The 22,286-nt window shown below is 42.9% G+C and overlaps 4 protein-coding genes and 1 non-coding gene across 12 annotated transcripts; 1 reads left to right on the top strand and 4 right to left on the bottom strand.

Moving 5' to 3' along the window:
* Positions 1-66: 66 nt before the first annotated feature.
* On the bottom strand, positions 67-149 carry trnal-cag (transfer RNA leucine (anticodon CAG)). The gene has a single exon. It is a non-coding gene; the product is annotated as a tRNA-Leu (tRNA).
* Positions 150-280: 131 nt separating this feature from the next.
* On the top strand, positions 281-2,370 carry dusp23b (dual specificity phosphatase 23b). Of its 5 annotated transcripts, none has more exons than XM_076157526.1 (4): positions 281-495; positions 716-754; positions 1,212-1,488; positions 1,640-2,370. In XM_076157526.1, exons 3-4 carry the CDS (start codon positions 1,219-1,221, stop codon positions 1,823-1,825), a joined length of 456 nt encoding a protein of 151 aa, XP_076013641.1. In that variant the 5' UTR covers positions 281-495; positions 716-754; positions 1,212-1,218; the 3' UTR covers positions 1,826-2,370. The 5 variants fall into 5 exon arrangements, with proteins under 5 accessions (XP_076013641.1, XP_076013642.1, XP_076013640.1 ...); XM_076157527.1 differs by having other exon boundaries at positions 716-738; XM_076157524.1 differs by having other exon boundaries at positions 282-495; positions 716-850.
* afdnb (afadin, adherens junction formation factor b) lies at positions 2,164-11,318 on the bottom strand. Its single transcript, XM_076157431.1, has 24 exons — positions 11,052-11,318; positions 10,548-10,740; positions 10,235-10,341; positions 10,013-10,137; positions 9,833-9,930; positions 9,612-9,677; positions 9,298-9,503; positions 8,502-8,647; positions 8,283-8,377; positions 7,734-8,008; positions 7,154-7,297; positions 6,574-6,772; positions 5,885-5,976; positions 5,696-5,782; positions 5,501-5,566; positions 5,288-5,361; positions 4,994-5,112; positions 4,735-4,905; positions 4,552-4,643; positions 4,288-4,428; positions 3,097-3,945; positions 2,707-2,812; positions 2,543-2,582; positions 2,164-2,257 (listed from the first exon to the last, which is right to left on the bottom strand). Exons 1-24 carry the CDS (start codon positions 11,178-11,180, stop codon positions 2,164-2,166), a joined length of 3,714 nt encoding a protein of 1,237 aa, XP_076013546.1. The 5' UTR covers positions 11,181-11,318.
* Positions 11,319-12,406: 1,088 nt separating this feature from the next.
* LOC143006182 (prostamide/prostaglandin F synthase-like) lies at positions 12,407-14,844 on the bottom strand. 4 transcript variants are annotated; one of them, XM_076157520.1, is made up of 9 exons: positions 14,713-14,844; positions 14,418-14,500; positions 14,196-14,249; positions 13,774-13,819; positions 13,566-13,690; positions 13,322-13,436; positions 12,878-13,000; positions 12,670-12,807; positions 12,407-12,571 (listed from the first exon to the last, which is right to left on the bottom strand). In XM_076157520.1, exons 1-9 carry the CDS (start codon positions 14,755-14,757, stop codon positions 12,464-12,466), a joined length of 837 nt encoding a protein of 278 aa, XP_076013635.1. In that variant the 5' UTR covers positions 14,758-14,844; the 3' UTR covers positions 12,407-12,463. The 4 variants fall into 4 exon arrangements, with proteins under 4 accessions (XP_076013635.1, XP_076013634.1, XP_076013633.1 ...); XM_076157519.1 differs by having other exon boundaries at positions 14,418-14,511; XM_076157518.1 differs by having other exon boundaries at positions 14,418-14,523.
* A 704-nt stretch (positions 14,845-15,548) lies between these two features.
* txlnbb (taxilin beta b) lies at positions 15,549-22,029 on the bottom strand. The gene is made up of 10 exons (XM_076157517.1): positions 21,957-22,029; positions 20,486-20,735; positions 19,905-19,996; positions 19,643-19,813; positions 17,922-18,116; positions 17,421-17,540; positions 17,259-17,333; positions 17,085-17,177; positions 16,446-16,541; positions 15,549-16,200 (listed from the first exon to the last, which is right to left on the bottom strand). Exons 2-10 carry the CDS (start codon positions 20,718-20,720, stop codon positions 15,661-15,663), a joined length of 1,617 nt encoding a protein of 538 aa, XP_076013632.1. The 5' UTR covers positions 20,721-20,735; positions 21,957-22,029; the 3' UTR covers positions 15,549-15,660.
* Between the last annotated feature and the right edge of the window lie 257 nt (positions 22,030-22,286).

Here is a 22,286-nt window from a genome sequence, read left to right on the forward strand (position 1 = left end):
CAGAGGTACGAAGACCATTTCCCTCTTAAGATAAGATAAGAATTTTCCGGTAAGAAAAAAAAGTCATGTCAGAAGTGGGATTCGAACCCACGCCTCCAGAGGAGACTGCGACCTGAACGCAGCGCCTTAGACCGCTCGGCCATCCTGACGTACAAACGAGGGGTGCAATGCACAAATATATAGGTGCGAGTACAATCAATGCTGATAACGTGCATAGCTGCCTCGTTAGTCATCACAGCGGCTGTTCTGTTTGTGACTCGCCAGCTGTGTCTGCACTGCATAACACACACAGGAAGGCTAATAAAAACACGATGCCCCGCCTGCCATTGCTACCAAGCTAAGCTAAGCTAGCAAGCAAGCAGTAGCTTTGCAACACTACACGTTCAATTTAACGGAGAATGTACCCCTGCTGGTTGTACACAAGCTAGATTATCTAGGTAGCACAAGTTTGACACCCGGAGTAACTTTATTACTCCACATCACAGTTCGAAAACTGTAAGTTCATAGGGACTTTCATTGTCGAGGAGAAATTAGTATTGTTGTACTTGTGTTTATCATACAAGTAATGAGTGTTTGAGCTAATGGCGGCTAACGTTAGCAACCTGTTTTGTACTGTAGTTTGAATCTGTACTTACAACGTTATGTTATCTCTTTACTCGGCGCAGTAACCTTACATTACGTCAACGTTCTTTGTTTATCGTTCTCATAAATCTAGGTGGAGTCTGAAAAACACCTCAGGTCTGTGTTGAAACAGGTAAACCACGTTAATGCAACTTAAGTAGCCGAGCCGGTATGCTATGTTTGAGTTTACTGCTATGACTTCTGTCAAATAGCCAACGGGAGCTCTGAGGTAAAGTCAATGTTGACTGTCGCTACTTTCTCACGGTTCCTTACTTAAAGATAAACACAACGAACTCTTCTATGTACTTGTTGTAAAAGTCAAGGTCAGCATTATTTACAGACTGTCAACTCATGGGGATATTTTGTCTACCTGTATATGTTGTAGTATACTGTAAAAGTAAAGTGTGTTGTGGTATTAGTATATTATTTATTGTGTTATTTGATTTTGAAGTCCAAGTATCAACAGTTTTCTAGTTAGTCCTTCCAGATTAAGACATTTTCCAACACTTGGTTTGTTTGTAATTGACTCTTGTTCTTTGTGAAGTGCTTTTAAACCTGGACTGGATTTGACTCTGTCTTTCCCTAACCAGGTGCAAAATGGCTTCCACTCCCCCACACAACTTCTCCTGGGTCGAACCAGGCAAACTAGCCGGACTGGCTCTTCCCAGGATGACCTCTGAGTACCAGTACCTGCTGGACAATGGGATCAAACATCTGGTGTGCCTGTGTGAGAGGAAACCACCTTACTATGACACATGTCCGCAATTACAGCTGCACCACATCAAGATAGTGGACTTCACTCCTCCATCACCTGACCAGATTGACAGATTCCTCTCCATTGTGGACGAGGCAAACGCCAAGGGAGAGGTAGGATATTCAATAATAAAACCCTTCTAACAACCTCAGTTGCTCGGCATAACATTGAACATTGTTGTTGCAGCTCCTCCAAAGTGCATCAACCAAAAAGTGATGTTCAGTCGGCCCATGAAGCTTATCATCTTACATTGTTTCTCTTTAGGGTGTTGCTGTTCACTGCATGCATGGCCACGGGAGAACAGGGACCATGCTGGCCTGCTATCTGGTGAAGACGAGGAAGATTTCGGGTGTGGAAGCCATCAACGAGATCCGCAGAATACGCAGTGGCTCAATTGAAACTCACGAACAGGAGAAAGCAGTGGTGCAGTTTTATCAGCGCACTAAGTAACACACACCTTCAGCGTGAAGCACTTCCTGGAAAGGGGATGTGGCAATGATTTGGACAAGCGCACAAAAAGTGGGATAAGTGCCTAAACGGCTATTCCTACATTATTTTATTGTCTATAATGGGGAAGAATACAAAATAATGATGTTGAAACACATTAATAAAACACAAAATGTATTTTTTTTTAAACAATTCTGAATTAAGGGTATTTAACAAAGACAAACAGTCATACACAGCCTGTATACTACTTTAATGTATACTGTAATCCAGCGAACGCATCGTCTGAACACTAGGACATGTTCATCTTTCCAGGATCTGGTTTACGGTGCCTCAACCTTCCTTTATGCACTGGATGCCAGGGAAAAAAGCTGCTGACGCTCCTTGAACGTGAGCTTTTCAGGCGCTTGAACTCTCCTCCTTTCCTCCTCCTGCTCTCTGTGGAGGACACACTCATATTATCATACTTGAAACATATTAACAGGGAATCACAGGGGCACACAAACCATAGCCTGTAGCGTTTTAAAACTGAATGTCTTGTCTTATTTGTAGCTTAGCATTCTGTTTCACTCAGGGATTCAAAGTGTTTGATCATAGAGAAATCTGTTTTTACGAAACACATACAGCTGCTGTATTAAGCTTATTGTGGTTGTACTTTGCTTTGCACTAACATTACGTCATGAGGATGAAAAACAAACATCTATAGTTGTAGTCTAAACTCACTCTTTTGAAGCCACGCTGTAAAGTCCAGTCAATCTTTGATCTGCCAAAATTAAGAATGTAATAAATGAAATTACTGATAAACAAATCCTTTTGATTTAATAACACACACATTCATGTTGTCCATGATGGGTGGATGGTTGGGTGAGGTATTTTACCAGTTGTACCTGTGGTTGTCTTTTCCTCGTCCTCCTTGTAGGACAGCTGACTTCCTGCCGGCTGTCCCAGCTCTTTTAGTTGACTGTTTACATTCCCTCCAGAGTTCTTTTTGCTCTAAAAGTGGAGAAGTAATTGAAGGTACTGTATTCTGTATCTCTACATCTCAAATGTATTCAGTCGTATTGGTAAACTGAAACATGCTTTTGCATTATTCACCCATTTCCTTCATCTTGACTCCCTACAATTCCCAGAATGCCTTTTGACAACACCCCAGGTATCGCCAAAAGGCAAAATGCACTACATCTTGCAAGGTACATTACTAATGTCTGTTTATTTTCAGTATTTAAGTACTTAAAAGGGCAATTTTCGCATTAACTGAGGCCTGCGCTGTGCTTCACCTGTGCTCTCCTCTCCAGCTGCTGTATTGTCACCATCATGTCTATTTCCTCATCTTCCTCCTCATCCTCGTCGTCTCCTTGCTGAAATTCCTGCAGCCTCCTCTGAAACTGCCACTCCAGGCTCAACCTGCGGAGTCGGCCGTTCTCCTCCACCGTGCGATCGGCTTTAGCCCGAAGCCCCTGCACCTCCTGCTCTAGGAGCTCCACCTCTTGGAATCTTCGCTGCTTCTCCTGGGCCTCTCTCCTCCCCTGGTCAGAGATCTCCTCGGGGGCTTTTTGCCTCCGAGTGTCGGAAGCAGGTGGGTTTTGGAAGGAAACGTGTTTTGTTGGAGTGATGTTCACTTGGGGTTTTGCTGCAGCGTTTGGTCGATGCTGCTGCAATGGGATCGAGGGCTGAGGTGGCCTCTTGCTCACAGAAATAGGACATGAATACACGTCATAACTCTGGAAATTCTGTTTTGGGACCCCTTGATTTGTCTGTCCATTTACTTTAAGGTGTTGGCCCAATTTCAACGGCAGCATAGTACAACCCTGCTGGAAAGTAGTGAGTGGAAGTTTTGATTGTGTCTCCACTGCTCTGGTGATGGGGATGTCTATGCGTATTGGCTGGACTGAAGGTGTTGCATGTTGGGAAAGAGGAGTCCTCCATAGTCCAGCCCCACTCGTGCGTCCCCCCGCATGCTTGGTGGGAGAGCTGTGATCGGAGAGGATGTCGTGAGCAGAGACGCTCGGACGCATCGGGAAAGAGGAGTAGTGGCTAGTCGTTTGTCGCTCCCACACATGTTGCGGCTTGACCAGCAGAGGGCCTCGGCTATCCACACACAGGTTCTCCTGTGAGAGGGCTTGACGCTGAAAGGGAGAGGTAAATGTTTTATTCACAGAACTGACCTAACCTGTTGTGTTTACTGTTTTATGAGTTAGCAGATGGAAAATGGATTGATGGATCATTAACACACTTTCCATTCATATTTTCCTTTACCCATTTTTTTCCTGTTATATAAAGTGTACATTTTCCCACTAGCAACATTTGATTATGCCACTTTGCGTAGTTGAAGTAAACAAAATACGTCAGATTACCTCAAAACTAAAGTGAAGTGAATTGATTTAGACACTTCTCACTCCCATTTTAGACAGGCTGATGTTCCATGATTGGATCAGACACGTAAAGACAAAGTAGGGATTGTGACTTACCATGAAGGTCCTCTTACTGGAGCTCTGACCATCTGAAGGTCCAAAACTCACTTTGAACATGTGTTGTGGGTGATGAGGCTCAGTTAGCTTCTTCTCCTGGGATTTGGGGGTTGGCAGTGTCAAATACTCCCTCTGATATGTCTGAATATGAAACAATTGAAAAACACATTTAAACTCTGCTCAAAGGTGTCTGCTGCTCTCTAAAGCGGCCGCATTATCACTTTTTTATGAGAAATTTGGAATAGATATGTAGACATTCCTCACATCAGTGCAAACATTGATAGTGGAAACGGCAGCGGCGTGGCTCCTCACTACAGGGTCAAAGATTCTCTCTCCATTCTCAGGGACGCCACCTGCTGAAATAAGGAGGAGAGAGACGCGTCAATGTCAAGCCATCGACATGATTCCCGTAAAGGTGTTGTGCACCTTTGCTGCCGGTTCACCCACTTGTCATGTTGGGGTCGGAGCGATAGAGCTGCCTGTTTCTCTGCAGTATCTGCTCTTTCTTTGTTTTGCCGTTTCCACACAGCTGCTGTTGTTGTTGTTGTGAACGAGCCGCATCGCTGTGCAGCACGAGGACTTTGCCGCTCTGCTCGGCACAGCTCTGGATTTTATCACCTCACGAGTCACAAAGGGGCTTAATTAGATCACGAAGCGCAAAACAAAAAGGGAAGAATCAGTATTTTTACTCTTCAACTGTTCTCACCTGCAGCAGTTCCTGATGTTGCTTCACTCAGCAGCGCCTCCAGGCCGTGGCGACTCGCTGCCAGCTTAGCAACCTGTAAGGTCACAACAGGGCCGGTCTGCATCATAATAGCTGCTGCCCTGGTTGAATAGGAAATCAATATGGTCGTTAAGCTAACCCATATTCAATGTATCATCTTGTAACTTGCCAATTACTTGCCACTTTTAGAGTTCGGGTGCATTTAGGAGGAAGGAAGGAATTCAGGCTTATGCTGCCTCACATTATTGAAGATTACACGGACATAAAGAAGTTTACCTCTCCTGACTGAGTCCAACAAGACTCTGGCCATCTACGCTTAGCAGCTGATCTCCTGCCGTCAACCCACCATTCTGCAGACAGTATAGAAACACACAAGTTGTTCGTTATTACCAGCTGCCCTGAGATAATTTCACTCAAACTATTCTGTATCTTTTTTTTTTTTTTTTACATGTCAAGGTCAGCCAAAATCCAAAACGTGTTGGAGCTCACCATTTCTGCTGGTCCTCCCTTGACAATAGATTTGATATAAATCCCAAGGTTACCCTGCCCTGCTCCCTGTGGCAAAGTAAGAGGAAGAAGATAATTAGTTGAGACATTTAGCAGATAGTTTAGATTTCAATTTGCGAAGGAATCAGAATTATTAACAAACAGTTTTGTCGAAGCTGAGACAGAAATCCGCTTCACCTTAGCAGCCACAATGCTGACCCCCATCCCACTGTTCAAAGGTTTATTCAGGGTGATGGCAACAATCTGTGGCGCTCTGTGTTCTGCCTGTCGGCAGGGGAGGGGGAGAGAGGCGTTACTCTTGTATGAGTAGTTTACATTGGCTTCAAATTCAACCACGCCTGGGAATACGCATCCGTTTTAATTTACCAATTGTGTGTGATCTGCAAGTGAAGTCGGACAAGTGAAGAACACAGTCCAGTCACCTTCAGAGTGCGGCCGAGATATATAAGTGCAAAGACCTGAAAGAGAAGAACGTTAGGATCTATACACAGAAAAACAAACTGGGCCTTTATGCAAGTATCATTTACAATAACATCTATTTGCCGAAAGCTGAACAAATGATTTCACGTAGCTTACAACACTGCTGTAATAAATAAGCAGCATTTAGAGGCGTTTGCATTCAAATAATACTGAAGGTGACCGCATGTTTGGCTCCAAAATAGATTTGTATGTACCAATGTTTTGACCACACTTGGTGGCAAGCAATATTCAATAACGTCCACATTAGTGTAACTGGAGAGCACATGTCTCTCTCTCTCTCTCTCTCTCTCTCTCTCTCCCCCCCCCCCCCCCCCCCACAACCCGGAACATGATCCGCAGGTACAGAGGATGGATGGATGGACCTTCAGCATGAATGAAAAATATAAATGCTGAATATATAGGATGGATCTTGATCACGCAGCCATGAACTGATCTCCCTTGGTTTGAAACATTCACTCCAAGCACAGAGTAACATCTGAAGGAAACTGGTGAATCCTGTCTTCAATCCACCCCTGAGCCGTGAATTTCACTTTTTCACCTTTGGCAAGTACGAGTCAATATTCCAAACGTTGTACCTTTGCGGCAAATTGGCTCCAAAAACTCCCTGAGCCCTGGAGGAACTCCTCTCACAGCGTCACAGGAGTATCCTCCCTCAGGCAACAGGAAGGGCAGGTGGAGGTCAAGGCTCTCCTCCAGCTCAACGCACCGCCCTTCGCTCTGAATCAGGTTATCAGCTGAGGCTGCGGCAGCTGTCACTACAGCGTCCATCACATCCTGGATCGGCCCAAAGAAACCAGTAGCAGTGGTAGAAGCAATAGTTGTTGCTTCAGTAACAAATTATTATTATTATTAGTTGTAACAGGCGTAGTGCTGGTTTATGTGTGTAGTACAACCACTGTCAACAATAAGAGGAGTTAGAGTAGTAGTAGACATAGTGGTAGTCATTGTTGCAGATGTACAAATGATAGCAGTAAAACCCTTTGCAGTATATGCAGTAGTGATAATGTAGTGTCGTGCTGTAACTGGCTTTTCCCTTCAGATCAAGGGCAGATTTGCAAACAGGAAAAAAACTGATAAGCAGAAGAGAAGAAAAGAAAAAAAATACAGGAATATTAAAGGAGTACAGGAGTACTAAAAGAGTCCAGGAGTACTCACAGGGGGAATGCGAGGCTCATTGGCTGCGTACATGTATCTGCTTAGTAACATGTGCAGCTGCAGTGAGTTGAGCTTGAAGCAGGTACTCTGAATGTCCTTCACATCTTGTATGGAGTATTTATTCATAGTCAGCAGCATCGTTGCCTAGAAACAACCAGACGACATCATTTCACTTCTTTCCAGTGGTTGAAATACTGTATTCTGACACAGTGAACACATCCCGCAAAGCAGGCGGATGATGTGCTCCGTGATGTTTGAATTATGTGTTCAGCTGAAAATGGATTTGAATGGTTTTTCTCTTTTTTTTTTCTATCAGCGCTTCTATTTTTGTAACAGAGGTGGTGAGATAGTATTCTGCTGCATTGTTCAATGTTCTTTCTACCCAAACGTACAAGATCCACCGAGTGAAAACATTTTTTTTCCCATTATATGATGTAAAAATGACTAGAGGTGTAGGGTAAAAACCTTGTATCTCTATAACAGGGGGATCTTGGTGGCCTTTGTTATTTTGTCACATAGTTTTCATTACTTCACTTTTAATCAAAGTCTCAAAAAGAACATAATAAAGATACGAACAGACCTGGCTGACGTGTCCCAGGTGGCAGTCTGCAGCCAGCTCTAGGCCCTGCCTCTCCGCCCAGGCCTCCATGGCGCTGAGCCTCTGGCGGAGAGCTGCTCCCCAGTAGTGGGAGCGCAGGAGGCCCCGAGCGCCCGCTTCCGGACTCATCAGCTGATTAAAGAGCCAGGCGCTTATGAAATGGAAGAGCTGGGAGAAGAGCTGGATGGTGAGGGCGGGGTTTACCCGACAGCGACGCAACAGAGACATGGCGTTCATCAAGGTGTTGAGAACCATCTCTGTAACAGGCAGGGCACAATACTCAGAAATGTTCACTTGGTAGACGAAATAAAACTTCAAACTAAATCATAACTCTTTATAGATTCTTCAAATAAGTCAGTAAGTTGTAAAATTGCCATGAAACAACTAAATAATACAAACGTGTGACTGGTTGGAAGTGCAGAATCTTTTTGTCAAATCTTTAGAAAGTCCCTGTGATAAAATTCATCTAGGTTCCATGTTTAGTGATGAGAAAAAGAAGAAATTGCTTCTCTGAAAAGTGTGCAGGCTTACCGATGCCAGCAGGCAGTGGACCATGTTGTTCAGGATCAGCTAGAAATGTTGGTAAGTGCTTCCTGAGCTCATTTTGCAGACACTGTATCAGGAAACTGGGAATAACACACATGATTCCAACATTGGGCATCACGCGTCATATACCGCATAACAATCAGAAGTTTGAGATTATATTCTGAATCCAAAAACAAGTGTGGTCTCTCAGATGTGTTTTTGTACCTGTAGGCTTTGTGCACCAGGTGGGACAGATCCTCCTGAGCCTGCAGGGTGAGCAGGCTGAGCTCTCTGTCCTGCTTGAAGAAGTTGAGGAGCTCAGAGGCGTTTGCCATCCAGAAGGCGAGAGCGCCGGCCATGTTGTGCTGCTTCTGCACGTCACGCACAGCAAAGCAGCAGAGTCCCGTAAGCAACACAAACATCTGGCACAGGCTAATGTGGGGTGTTTGACTGTAAAAGCTTTAATATGATCATGTTATGACAATATTGATGGACTTAATACTCAAGGCTTTAGATGAATCTGAAACATGAGCGTCTCTGTTCTACTTAACTTACTTATTGTACGTAAACAGTACTCATTGTGGGAAATGTTTCATCATTTATAGAATGAAGAAATAAGTAAGGCAGAAGGACAGAAGAGCGGAGAGAAACAAAGGATGGAATGAAGGAAAGAAACAAAAGATAGGGAAGGAAAGACAGATGGGACATAAGCGGGAAAGTAGGAAGGTAAAATGGAAGCAAAGATGTATAAAAAGCTTATCAGATGTTGAATATAAAACCTGAACCTATGAAGTAACTATTCATTTAAATTCTTTCCCAACAAAGGTCACTTAATTTAGGAACTTAGGAACTTACTATAACTTATTTTCTTTAGAAAGTTCTGTTCTGTTTTGATAGTGAAAGTTGTGTGTGTGTGTGTGTGTGTGTGTGTGTGTGTGTGTGTGTGTGTGTGTGTGTGTGTGTGTGTGTGTGTAGGTGTGTAGATGCAGTTCTAAAAAAGTTGGAGCTCTCGTGGACTTGCCTGGATGACCTTCTCTGTCACGGCCACCATTTTGTTAGAGATAGATGTTGCTGCGTGCGTCCGTCCCAAGGGGAGGGGGCCTCGACTGCAACGGCGTTGGAGAGCCACGCGTCCCGCCGCATACAGGACGTACGCAGGTGAGAGCTTGAAATGAACTGTAGAGCTGTTGGTGTAATTGATGACTGCAGACAAGAAGGCTTCCTCAGCTGAGAGGGAGGAAACGGGGAAAAAAAGGAACCAGCAGGGGGCAGGAGGGCATTAGGGAACGAGCTCAGAGGTGAAAGGAAGTAAGGAAACGACTTCTTCATACTCACACTCATGGCAGACTTTGATTCCCATCGGTAATCCGGGTTTATCTGTGAAGTCGGACAGAGGAAATTCTGGTGGAATTTCGCAGAGAAATTGATGTAAACACTTGCAGCCATCTTAAACTAAACAGCGATTCAATTCTACCAACAAGGTCCTGCGCCTGAGCCTGATTCTGCTGCTGTTATTACTGTTAACTCCGTGGTTCTACATTTGACAGATCACTCACCGGGCTCAGCCTCTCTCTGCTTTTCCTTTTTATGCTCTATGCACCGCCGGTCACACACACAAACACCATTGTTGTTGTTCAGCGGCATCTCGGTTGACCTGGATATTTGTTTTGAAAGGGTTAGGATGTGTCTCTCACGCTTGTGACCACAGTCTGTTATTGTACAGATGAGTGTCTCACCTCTCACCCGGGGCCTTTTCGCTCGCTTTCGTTTTATTTTTCTCTTTCTTTTCTTTTTTGGAGAGTGTCCTCTTGAAGTTTTGGATCACACCTCCCCGGTCCTTCTTCTCTTGACAGTTCTCCTTCTTCAGAGTATAAACGCAAGGAAAGGTTAGAAATAGGAGATGATTAGCGAGTTACAGTGCAGCGTTTGATAGCACGGCCAAGATTTTGAATGTTTACCTCTGAAGTTCCTCGATCATTCATGAGAACAAATCGTCCTTCTCTGTTGTCTGAGTTCCAGTTTAATTGCACAATCAAAGGTCTCTCATCCAGGTCCAATTTCCGCTCTATTTCCATTTGTAAAAACAGAACAATAGAAGCACATACTTGGATCAACGACATAAACATAAAGTAAACGCAGGGGTAAATCGGAAACGCCATTATTTACTGATGAAAACACACCATTGCATTAGTTGAAAGCTGAATATTACTTTTACTAACTTCCAGAAAGCCAGAGTCAATCTAAGAGCATTTTTCTGAATGCGGTGCTTACTTTTGTTGGTATGAATCTCATACAGGGAATAACAAGAGGTCAGCATTTTCATATCAGGCCTGAACTTCTCTGAAAGAGTTTCAATGACCTCTCGAGTCGAGTAGCTGCTGCAAACGCGGAGGCATTTGGTGGCGACGTTCCCCGCTGCACGATCCTCAAAGTAGAATCTCATCACACCATGAAACTCCAGATTCTGCCAAGGAACAGAAACCAGGCAGATAAGCCAAAAGCTACAGTGACTGAGCAATCATGAGCTCATACATGTATGCTTGAAGGAAGAATCCGTTATTCTGCAAAGCAACATAACAGATCTACATTGGAAATAGCTTTATCCATTTTCAGACGGTCTTTAGGAAAACACAAAGTGATTCAGCTGTTGGTTATATAAACCCTTCATTCATGCTCTAAGTTGAATTCATTTACATTAGTACTTCTCAACCATTTGTGCCATTAACAGCTAAACAGAAATGTGTGTGATGTGATCTCTGTCTGCTCTCTTCTCACCTCATCAGGTTGGCTTATTTCAAACAAGTCCACTCTGCTGTTGTTCCACTGTCTGATGACTTTGCCTAAATTCTCCCGTTCCTCTTCCTCTTCCTCCTCCGGCATGTCTTTCCCTCCGTTTAATCTCATTTTTCTGCTATCAGTTTGTCTTCTCGCTGTCAGATAGGAAAAACAGAGACGTTCTTAAATGTCCTACGTGTTGGTATCTATACTGGGATACTCAGTCTATCTCCCATTAGTCATCAGCTCACACTGTGTACTGAGCTCCTAAACATAATTGCTTATCCCCCCCACCCCCCCACCCCTGACCTCATTTAACGGGTCAGTGGATCGTCGTTATGTGAGGAAAACAGAGTCCTAATCATACATCAGTCACAGTCACATCATTATAATCCAACACCCACCGTAATCTCTCGTTTTGTCTTTATTCCACTGTCATTATCACACATTTGTATCTCCTACAGTTTTAATCTTCGACGGTAAGTACATTAAAGCAGGCAACCTCTTTTTTTTCTTTTGGGGGACTTTTTCTTCACTATGCTTTCTTTCCTTTCTCATTTCCTCCCTTCTTAATCCAAATGGAGATGCGATTCCCTGACAGTGAAACAACAACATTCTACTCCTCTTCACTTCACTCTAAGTACTTTAACTGTAGATACCGGAGTGCATTTTGGGAAATTAAGTACTGGCACATTGTGTTGTTGTTGTTGTCACATTTTCTCTTCCCCACTGACAAATTTTCAACCGTTTTGTTGAGAATTTGTGTGGAGACGCTTTCACACTCTGAGCCTGAGCTCGCCATGAGAGAGTTCCGTCGTCCTTTCACTGCGACACGGATATTTACGCTTGATCAGAACCCCACTTCTCACGCTTGCCAGTGATTTTGCGTACAATTTATAGTTACAGCTCGTCCCATTCAGTCAGTACCATGTATGTGGGGCATCTTTTGTTTGACGCTCCATAGCTTTCTGGGTAAACTTACAATGGAACAAAAGCCTTAGCTCACACAGCCCTCCATTAGATATACAGTATACAATATTAAAATGGAACAATCAAGCCTATTGTTGTCTGGAGGTTGGAAAAGGGTTCTCATGTGTTGCCATGATCCATCTGATAAACAGGTACAAGACTGAAACTCATCTCATCATCTCAACCCAGTCATTTTGTTTATTATTCACTTTTGATTTTAAAGCTCCATACGTTTGCGTGCATAATCAAGTGAGATTGCCTTAGCAATGGAAATATGTTGGGAGGGAAGTAAGACTCAATTTATTACATATTGTAGTAACATTTTATGAAATATTACTGCCTCTAATTTCATAAAGTCATATTTTGTCATTTTTTTTATGGACAACTGTCGTTACTGTGTTTCCACTTTACATTTCTCTTATTCTAAGAAACGCCTTAAATTGTCATAGTGCAGAAAGAATGTGATCCGCTGAGGGTCGGTCTACGGGGCTCTGACAGCAGTGAGAGAACAGCACCCTGCCATCTTCATCCAAAACAAAGTCTCCACCCAGCTGAAAAATACAAATCAGAGCAAATCAAACAAAGATTTAGACCCCTAAATGAAAATAAGAGCATGGAAATCTGTGTTTTATGTTCTCATTCATTTTACCTGAAACATGTCGTCCTCAATAGATGGAAGCCCTCGTGGAAACGTCAGGTTGTCCGCCACATATTCAGCGTAGATCAGCATGTTATTGAAGTTTAACACTTTCTGAAGCGAAGCTCCCAGACCAAACGCTGCATAAATCTGCAACCCCAAAACAGTTGATTACCATCAGGAAAAATGAGTGTTTGTGGTAGTGTTTTTAACCTCTGACCTTTCTGTTGTTGTCCAACAGCATGTCATACTGACATCCTGTTTCCTGTAGCCAGTGTAGCGCCCCCTCCTGACAGCCAAATGACACAACCACCACATGCACCAAGTGAGCGTCCAGTGACTTCTGTGAAAGATATTTAAAAACGTTCATGTAGATAGATATGGAGGAAAATAAACTGAATATTTGCATGAGGCCTCTATTTCTATTTGAAGTATATTTGATTGACTTTACTTTGAGTCCTTCCTGCTCATCCATTACAGCACTGGTGATTTGACATTTGTGTCTTTAATCATTGAGAACAAATGTTGTGTCTTTTGTGTTTTTATAATTTGTTCATATTATTCTGTCTGAAAGACAAATATGCCATAAAATGCTTTGAATTTACTGGTGCTCATTCTGCTGTCAAAGGATTTCCATTATTTGTGCAGCGTGCTCAGTGATTACCTGGTTCATTTCCAGATCTTTCAGATGGAGACGACAGAGGAGACAGGAGAACTGTCGTATTAACACCAGCAGAGTCTTCTTGCCTTTCCCAAGGTATTTCTCTAATGTCACTGTTCTGAAGAAACACAACACAACACACCACACACTACACTCCAACTTGGCTAAAGTATCGTTTTATGCCACAGCGCTTTTATTAATGCCTCTAAAAACTATGATGTAAGTGAAATGGAGTAATGAGACTCACTCTCCTGTCCTGGCCTCCATTAGGGGTGTATCTAGTGTAACTCGTGCCTGATGGTTCTCATCCAGCTGCTTAGCACTTAGTTGTAACTCATCATCCAGGCGCTGCAGAAAGGCATCCCAGTGCACCTGTGAGAAATCAGCCACAGGTCATAAAAAATAAAAACTTGACCACGATGAGAAGATGTTTTGAGAATATTTCAATAACTCACCTGTAGCTGCAGAAAGTCCTGCACAGCGCTCTGCAAAGGAGCACACCTGCAACCATTATGAGCTTGTTTCAGTTTATAGAGCCTGTGAGTGTTAAAGCCAATTACTTGCTCAATAAAAACAAATGTATGCACATATTTCTATAACGGGCCTGATTTTAATATGGAAAAGTTACATCAATTGCAGCAGGTTTGGCAAGATGTGGCCCAAGTGAGATGTGATGTGATGATGAGCTCAACTAAGTAAATAAGTGTAGAACTATACTTAAAAGCTTTAAAATAATGATGTAGCAAAGCTTAATCTGCACCTACTGACTACAGTTTGATCAGGAACAAATAATGGATTAGAATCGTTGTTCATTGCTCCACTTGTGCTCATGTGTTTATTTAATAAGTAGGAGGATTGATGGTTTATTGACTCTTACTCCTTGTTTTCCCTCCATAGATCCTCCAGTTCCTTTTTCCTCCGAACCGACAGACTGGGAAATCAATCAAAAAGAGACATAAATAATTACTTTCTGCACACAAATGATGGTGCAATATCTGAATTTGTTCAATCTAAATTATAATACATAATGTATATAATAAATACATTTTCACACTAACATATTTAGGGAAGCTTTTCATTTAAAGGTGAAGCTCCAGACCTTCTGTACAAAGCTGCACCGGCCTCAATGAGACCCAGCAATGACTGATTTTGTTCAATGCGAATTTTCTGCCTGATGAATTCCTGCAGAGAACCTGTAAGATGAACTACATGAAACTGCAGGTAGGTGTGAGTATACAACAGGTCAGTTTGACTTCATTTTTCATGTCTAATGATAGAGAAGACTCCTGCCCTGCACATACAGTATACTAGACGACCATAGTGCTCGCCAAATGCACAACATGGAGTTGGTTTGTCTATTTTTACACTTGTCTGCCACTTAAAATGCTGCTAACCTTTCTTACTGTCCTTCTCAGCGAGGTCCAGCAGAGCTCTCCCATTCTCTACAAAAGCAATAAGAGCTTTCACGTAGCAAAGTGAAGCCTGGTCCTCTCCACAGGCTGTTTCCGACATAGCAATGGCCTGAAATGATTTAATGACGTGTAACTTCTTATCAGTACACCGCAGCGAAACCACTTCTGCTTACTCTCAAAGTCCACTCTGAGCAGTTTGTGAAACCATATGATTGTTTATGTTCAAGCTTAGAATAGAAGCATTCAATGTCTTTGAACACATTTAAAGACATGAAGGTTTTTGTTCATGTGTCAGTATTTTCCAGTGAAGTTGTTCTTATCTAAATTATTTGATGATTTATTGGGCTAATATTTCACCTATAGCAAATTGTGCTTTAGTACTTGCGGGTAGTTAAAAGGTGACTATGAACACACACAACAGGCTCATAACAACACTATCAACACACTGGAGTCATCATTTTCTCCATCAAATGAATTTACGCCCAACATTGACGCCAGAAACTACCACTGCTAGTTGTTCCTCTGTCATTTCATCCTTAAGAGCCATCTGATTGATTGGTGGTGATATCAGAAATATTGATCTTTGCAAGTTTAGCAAAGGAAAATGGTAGTTAAGTCTGGCCTTTGATTGGTCCTTAAGCATGGATGGACATTGGGGCACTAAGACGCATTATGTTCATTGTTCTGTTTGTATGAAAGTGAGGGAAAGTGTGTGTGTGTGTGTGTGTGTGTGTGTGTGTGTGTGTGTGTTTGGCTTCAATGCACAAAACTGCTTAGCTGGAACAAATCAACACTTTTAAATCATTGCTGGTTTTGTAGTCGGTGTATCAGCAGCAGACACTGAACAAAAGACCAACATTTTTTCTTTTTATTGCTGTGAATCACACATGAATCAGCTTTGATGGGCTTCTTTTCACAGTAGCTTCTGCATTAATCAACCGCCTCCATTTCCAAATCTCTCTGGTCCTGGCTTCCATCCTCCTGGGCTTCGTGACAGACACTGTTCACAGGGTTGAAGACTTCCTGTATGTGCTGCTCCTCTGGATGCTGGGCACACTCGGTGAGTCCATGTGATTGGCTAACGGCTGTGTCGGGGGAAAACACCTCCTCAGGTAGGACATGAGTGATCGTGAAAGACCCGGCGATCTCTTGCAGACGGGCCTGCTCCGCTTTCAGCTTGGCCAGTTCTTTGGCCAGTGGAGTTTCAACTGTGGGTGGTTGAGGGGGATCAGCAGAGGCAGCTGGCGTGTTTGGGATGGGTGCGTCCTCTTTGGGTGTCACGCCAGGGGTCTCCGCCACCTCAGGGACCTCCTTCTCTGTTGGTTCAGCTGTGTTGACTTCCGCTTGCCCACCAGCTTCTTGAACCTTCTCATAAAGACTCTTCCGCTCCCCCTGTAGAGCCCTGCATAGCTTCTCCAGCTTCTGGTTTTTGAGGATAATGAGCTCAAACTCTTTCTCCTTAAGCGTTCTCTGATGGAAACATATTGAACATGTTGGTAAAACGCCACACAAACCCCAAATATCATGCGCTTAAGAATGAAAACAGTTCCATCTATTCAATCTACTAGGAAAGGAAAGGAAGGCATGAAAGTATCTCAAAATGGAAGTCCACTCTTGGGGAAATGTAGGCCACGCTCCACTTGTGTGTGCCAATGGGAAACAAACCCCTAAACATGTGGCGCTCTAAACTATGATCAGAGGAAAATGTTTCTTACATCTGCCACCATGTCGATGAGACTCTTGTTGCAGCCATCAAAGCGACTCTTCCAGGACTGACACTCCTTCTCTAGCTTTTTCATTTTCTTGGACATCTGCAACACACACACAGACACACACAACACATTACATCAAAAACATTTGGAGATGCCATCTGTTGTTATATTTATATTTTCTTCCCATGTTAACTTTTTCATTTATGCGCCTGTATTGAACCCTTTGAACATAGATTATACTTTCTCTTGCTGCAGCACTTCTGTGCACCATGACTGAAGACAGTCCATTTTATGTCTCTTTATGGCGTTCCTCCTGAAAAGCCTGCTTGGTTCTGGGCTCTCTACCCGCATACTTAATGGGTGTGTGTCTCACCAGGTGTGTAGATGGGATGTCTTATATATTGATGTAAACATGTTACAAAATGAAAATAAAAGCTTTTGGGGGCAGATCAGACGACTCCCTGGATTAATGTTAAAGGCACAAAACTCAAATTTAATTCATACATATAATAATGATCATTTTGTGAAAGGATTGTCCAATATCGCCTGATCATTTATTTTATTTTTATCAGATTTTGATCATCTTTGTATGATGAGTGATATTCTTAAAGCACTCCTGATCTTGAGGCCATTCATTCCTACCTTGTCCATATCCTGTTTAAAGCCGGAGTAGACGGTGTTACTCTTTGATACTGTGCCCTGGAATTCATCAAACTTCTTGGAGTACATGTCAAGCTGAGGAAGAAAACATTAGGCCGTTAGACAGGTTGAAGAAAGAGAGAGTGTGTGTTAGTCTGTGATGCCCTGTTACTCTACCTGAGTCTTCATATCGATCTCTTGCTCCTTCATGACCTTCACTCGCACTTTACTCTCCGCCGTCTGCTTTAGCAGCTGTAGAATATTGAAAAATGCCCATTAAGGGATAAGAATTGAAAATGTGTTATTAAAATGCTTGTAACGCATGACAAATGAACTCACAAGCTCTCTTTCCATCTTGTGCTTCTCCTCAGCCTCCTTCAGAATCATGTTTGCCTGTGCGAGTTTGGTTTCCAGTAGCTTCTCCTTCAGATCTCTGTGCTTGAAAACCTTTTCCAAGTTCTGGAAGACATTCATGTGGATTTATGAGCCATTTTCACACCAAAAGCTGTTTCACTTCTGACTCATGGAGCTGCGTTAAAAAAGCTTTATAAAATATTGTAAGTCATGACAAGTACTGTAACTAATGAGTAAGACCTGGGTTTGAAAGATACTTGAAAGTGATTCATTTGCTTGGATCTGGCAGATATGTGGGGCTTACATAAGAACAGTTCAGGTGTCTAGTAAGTTTACATGTATTGGAGGTTGGTTTGTTAAAATCACAGAGGTTTAGAGTACAATTAGCGTTCCAGTGACATCTGTTCATTATATCTGTTCATATCCAATTCTTGTACTTGTTCTATTGTTAACCCTTGTGTGTCTAGTACGTGTCAGGCTCCATACCGCCTCTCTCTGGTCATACTGTGAAATGAGTCCCTTCAGTTTCTCTGCCAGCCCGCTGTTCTCCTGGCACAGTTTGGTGTTGCGGCTGCTGTGCTCCTCGATCTGGGCCTGAATATCGCTCAGCGTTCCCTGGAAGTGTGTGGTGATCTCCTTCCTCTTCAGGTCGTCCTCTCGGCACCTCTGCAGGGTTTCCTCCTGCGTGTCCGGGATGGAAGTTAGTCACAGCACAACATCAAAGACAGGGGTTTTTCTCTGATTGCATGCAATTATCATTTCCATCAATTGTGTGAGTGAAAATCCATCCAAATGTTGGGTCATTTGTTATTTCACATTTGCAGCTTCAATTGGCAGCCGTACTTGATGCTATGAGTTGAGAGATTTAAACCAGGTTTGTACTCGCACTAGAAGGAAAACATTCTGGTTTGTACAAGCCAGTTGTTCTCACAGGCGTAACATGATGGTTGATCTTTGGTGCCAGGTGCTGTCACCTCACAGGTGACACCAGATGGTAGCAATAGCCAGGAATTTTACAGATGGCTTTTTTTGGTTCCAAAGAAAACATTCACAGGAGGCGTCTTGTGTCCTTTGTGGTTGGGTTGTTACCGTGAAGGAAAGCTACCTGAACATTTACATTACATAACAAAAGGTTGTAGAATCATAGGAAAGCTTTCCTTCTTGGTTAAAAGACTTTTAGGAATGTTGTGGGAGCTGTATTGTAACTTTCTTAGGAATTGTTTCTTTAACCTTCCAGGCATGTCCACAGAACCAAAAGGACTGAGCTAAGTCTCGATGCAACACTCACACACCTCATTCCACCATTTTGTAGCAGAACATTTTCCAGTAAGTCTCTCTACGTGTGCAGATGTGTGGTGATGTCTTCTAGTGCTTTTCTGTTTCTATAGTAACGGCTGTCTAGTGTGCCGGCAACAAAGCCTATTTCACCACAGCTAAGCAATGGCCTGAGTCTCCAGAAACAAATAAGGGGAATTGTCTACGTCAACACACTGTACCTTTAATCATTTTCTTTGACCTTTCACCTACCTTTGACCTCTGAATCTCCAACAAGCTCACCAACTAAGTAAAAGCGCATTTGAGACCACAGTCGGCTGTATCATAACTCACGGTAACCTATGAAATGCTATCAACTCAAAAAAATATGTAGTCAACTCTGTTGCAGTTTGCTTTGGCTCTTCAGCGCAGATTTGTTTGTCAAATCTCACAAAAGATTAACCAGGTGTTAAACATTCGCACAATATGACTTTAACGTCACTATTCACTCAGTATTTTGTAAACGTTGACAAAAAAAAAGATATTTCTAAGATTTACATACGTTTAGGCTCGGTGTAGAGTTACAATTAAATGATACTGGCTTAAGTTATAAACTGTTTGGTCATTACTACTGTTTTCTCCTGGGTTCAAAGTGCTGAGCTGGGCTGTCTGTGTGCGTGTGTGTGTGTGTGTGTGTGTGGAGTCCTCCTCAGTCTAATTTCCCCACCGTTAAATACCTGTGATGTAAATGTTCCTCTCTGTCCCTGCGAAATGTGCGCCTGGAGCTGGTCAATGGACGCCACACTGGCAACCTACTGATTCCAGCAGCTTAGATGAGTCAAATCCAGACGACCGGTTGCTCCATGAATATAAATTATGCACCTACCTGTATGATCTAATAACTGTTGTCATGATATTGCAGATAAAAGGATAATTCAGAGGATTGGAGGCACCTTTAAGGTCTTGTTGTGCCTCTGCAGCTCTCGGCAGAGCCCCTCCAGTTTGCTGCGAGCCAGCACGGCCCGGCTGTGCTCGCTCTGCAGCTGATCCTTCTCCTTCAATACCTGGAGCAGCTTCTTCTGGAGAACCTTCAGCTGCTTCTGATCACTACGGTGCTCCTCCAGCTGCAAAACCACACAGAGATGCAACACGTGACCATAGGGTTCACATGTCTTCTTCTGGAGATGTTTCACCCTTCGTCTGTCCTCCACTCACCAGCTGAGCATGCTTCTTGATGATGGCTTCCAGTTTCTGTTCTGGAGTGTCGAGTTTGTTCAGACTTTGCATTAGCAGCATGGCCTCCTTCCCTGAACAGCCAACACACACAGGAAGGCACAAACATCAGTTCCTGGTCAAGTCATGACGAGGTGAGTTTGATTTAGTATATATTGAAAGCATTTCTAAGATTATTGAAAAAACATGCAGAGTTGCATGAAAAAGGTCAACAGTTTCATTCATTATGGTATAAGTGTGTTACAAGTAAAACGCTCTTGCAGAAAAATGTATTCAAGTAAGCAAAGTAAAAGCACTCACAGTAAAGAAGAGATTAGTTTCACTATCAGGTGAAAACCCCATATCTTGATTTGGGGATTTTTCAGAGTAGGTGAAGGAGCAAGGAGGAAAATAAGGAAGATGAAGTATAATTTTACCTGAATGTCTGTTGCAGATTGATGCACGCACACATTACAGTTCTACTTACATGCCTATCAGTTTCAGTTCAACTTAGACTTGTGCTGACAAAGCTGAATCAAACCCACCTCAGCTAAAATCAATAAAACATGAATCAAAAAAGGCACCTAGGTTTTTCAGCATCTTCTTCTCCAGTTTCTGGTCCTTGCGGGTTTCCGCCTCTTTGACGGCGATGACCTCCTCCCCGTCCTCTGGCTCGGTGGGAATCTCAGCCGCTTGGTAGGTGCTAATGATGTCCTCCAGCTGCTGGGCCAAGTCCTCTGTCAGGTCGATGTGCACACCCTCAGGTTGCTCCGCCTGGGGACCCATGGGTGCAGGGATGCTCTTCTGACAAGCCTCCATATTTCTGCGTGGGTACTTAGAGGGAAACACGAGGTTGTTGTGACTGACCTGAAACATTTCACCTTACCTGAAACTCCCCATGCTGCACATGTTGCTGGTTAGTAACTAACCACACTGACTGGTACCAAATTGAACCAATCTGCCACCAGTCAATAGAGCTCTACTCAATACTCTTTAGTCTTTACTTTAAACATATTTCTTCAAAGGTCAGAATATATTTTTGTTCTTTGCAAAACAAGTTAAGTGCCATATTTCATCAGCGTGAAGTGCTTTTTTTACTCAGCATATATCATAAATAAAGTCCCACAGAAAGTACACTACTACCATAGTGCCTTTGAGCAGGGCATTTTCAACCCTTCACCTGCTCCTTTGTGAAGCAGAGGAACAACAGCTGATTTTTTTTTTCTTCACAACTGCACAATTTAGTTGGCACATTGTCGTCCCTTTTTTCCTCCAGTGCATATCACACAAAACCCATAAGCCAGAGGAATAGATATGGATATTTAAGGTGAATGTGTTCCTTTGAGTCCACGTTTTAAAAAGAAGGTACATTTGGCCTAAGGTGCCATTCCCATTCTCAGTGCTTGTTTTCTCCTGTGCTATCCTGGGTTTTTGCCAGTGCCTGTTTACGTGCGTAAAATTAGTCTGTGCACAGCCTTCACACTCCCTGTGCTTTCACAAGCACATGGCACCTGTTCCAGACCCACAGGCTATTTTAGGAACTTCTTAATATGGGCAAGTTATTTATTTTATTATTTCTTATCCACTCTTATTGATGTAAGTGTTAGTGTTTGGCTGCTCAATCGCTGCGTTTTCCAACTATCGGCAACAATGAAAACCCTTTGTTACACATGTGACCTCATCTACACTCAATATTTTAAAAGCAGATGGGTATTCAAGGAAATTCAGCTATAAATACACAAGATGAGAAAAGCCTGAGCCATTTTTAAAAAACAAAGTTGTGTCTTTATCCCTTTAGAAATAGTTGTTTCCATTGTGCTAATTAAAAGGCAAAGGTAAGCTTCTCTTCATCCCACCACCCTCTTATTTCTAATCTCTTGGCAACCTTCAATAAGCCACAAAATACACTGCAATACTAACAAGCAATCCAGTGTACTTCTAAGAATTACGAGAGCTTCAGAAAGCATGTAAAGTAAAACACTCAAGCATTTCTCTTCACTTTTACAAGTGTAAATGCACATCAATAAGCAGGCTAATGAGTAAACAGGGTCTTACCAGGACCAAGGGCTAGAGGGGAAAAGGAAGAGTAGCGAGAGGCTCGGACAGGCTGCCACCACAGATACAACAGCTGTGATAAGACCACCTCAAAATAAACCCCAAGGGCCTCACAGCCCACCCTGATGAGAGAGAGAGAGAGAGAGAGAGAGAGAGAGAGAGGACATGGATATGTGTCTGTCTCTGTCAGACTGTGACACACTGGAGCTGTGTGGTTACATGTGCAATCTTTTAGCCTTTAACGCTTTCCCTGGTGAGATCTTAAGCAGCCTTTTTATGTGATGCCTCTGCTGCTTTACACCGACTCAGTACAAATTTTATTTTAAGATG

This window comes from Genypterus blacodes, unplaced genomic scaffold (genome assembly GCF_046128005.1).
Source record: "Genypterus blacodes isolate CSIRO-AG114 ecotype Tasmania unplaced genomic scaffold, CSIRO-AGI_Gbla_v1 ptg000073l_1, whole genome shotgun sequence".
Classification (NCBI taxonomy): domain Eukaryota; kingdom Metazoa; phylum Chordata; class Actinopteri; order Ophidiiformes; family Ophidiidae; genus Genypterus; species Genypterus blacodes.

Excerpts from the sequence above, each read along its gene's own strand:
- dusp23b (XM_076157525.1), top strand. The coding sequence starts at position 1,219 with ATGGCTTCCACTCCCCCACACAACTTCTCCTGGGTCGAACCAGGCAAA. Across the intron at positions 1,489-1,639 it reads AGGCAAACGCCAAGGGAGAG|GGTGTTGCTGTTCACTGCAT; the intron begins GTAGGATATTCA and ends GTTTCTCTTTAG.
- afdnb (XM_076157431.1), bottom strand. The coding sequence starts at position 11,180 with ATGAGATTAAACGGAGGGAAAGACATGCCGGAGGAGGAAGAGGAAGAG. Across the intron at positions 6,773-7,153 it reads ATGAGCCTCGCATTCCCCCT|GATGTGATGGACGCTGTAGT; the intron begins GTGAGTACTCCT and ends GGGCCGATCCAG. Across the intron at positions 5,783-5,884 it reads TTGCAGATCACACACAATTG|GCAGAACACAGAGCGCCACA; the intron begins GTAAATTAAAAC and ends CCCTGCCGACAG.
- LOC143006182 (XM_076157518.1), bottom strand. The coding sequence starts at position 14,830 with ATGTCGGAAACAGCCTGTGGAGAGGACCAGGCTTCACTTTGCTACGTG. Across the intron at positions 14,250-14,417 it reads GGTGCAGCTTTGTACAGAAG|TCTGTCGGTTCGGAGGAAAA; the intron begins GTCTGGAGCTTC and ends TTGATTTCCCAG. Across the intron at positions 13,437-13,565 it reads ATGGAGGCCAGGACAGGAGA|AACAGTGACATTAGAGAAAT; the intron begins GTGAGTCTCATT and ends GTGTTTCTTCAG.
- txlnbb (XM_076157517.1), bottom strand. The coding sequence starts at position 20,720 with ATGGAGGCTTGTCAGAAGAGCATCCCTGCACCCATGGGTCCCCAGGCG. Across the intron at positions 19,814-19,904 it reads TCAAGAAGCATGCTCAGCTG|CTGGAGGAGCACCGTAGTGA; the intron begins GTGAGTGGAGGA and ends GTGGTTTTGCAG. Across the intron at positions 17,334-17,420 it reads ACAAGATGGAAAGAGAGCTT|CTGCTAAAGCAGACGGCGGA; the intron begins GTGAGTTCATTT and ends AATATTCTACAG.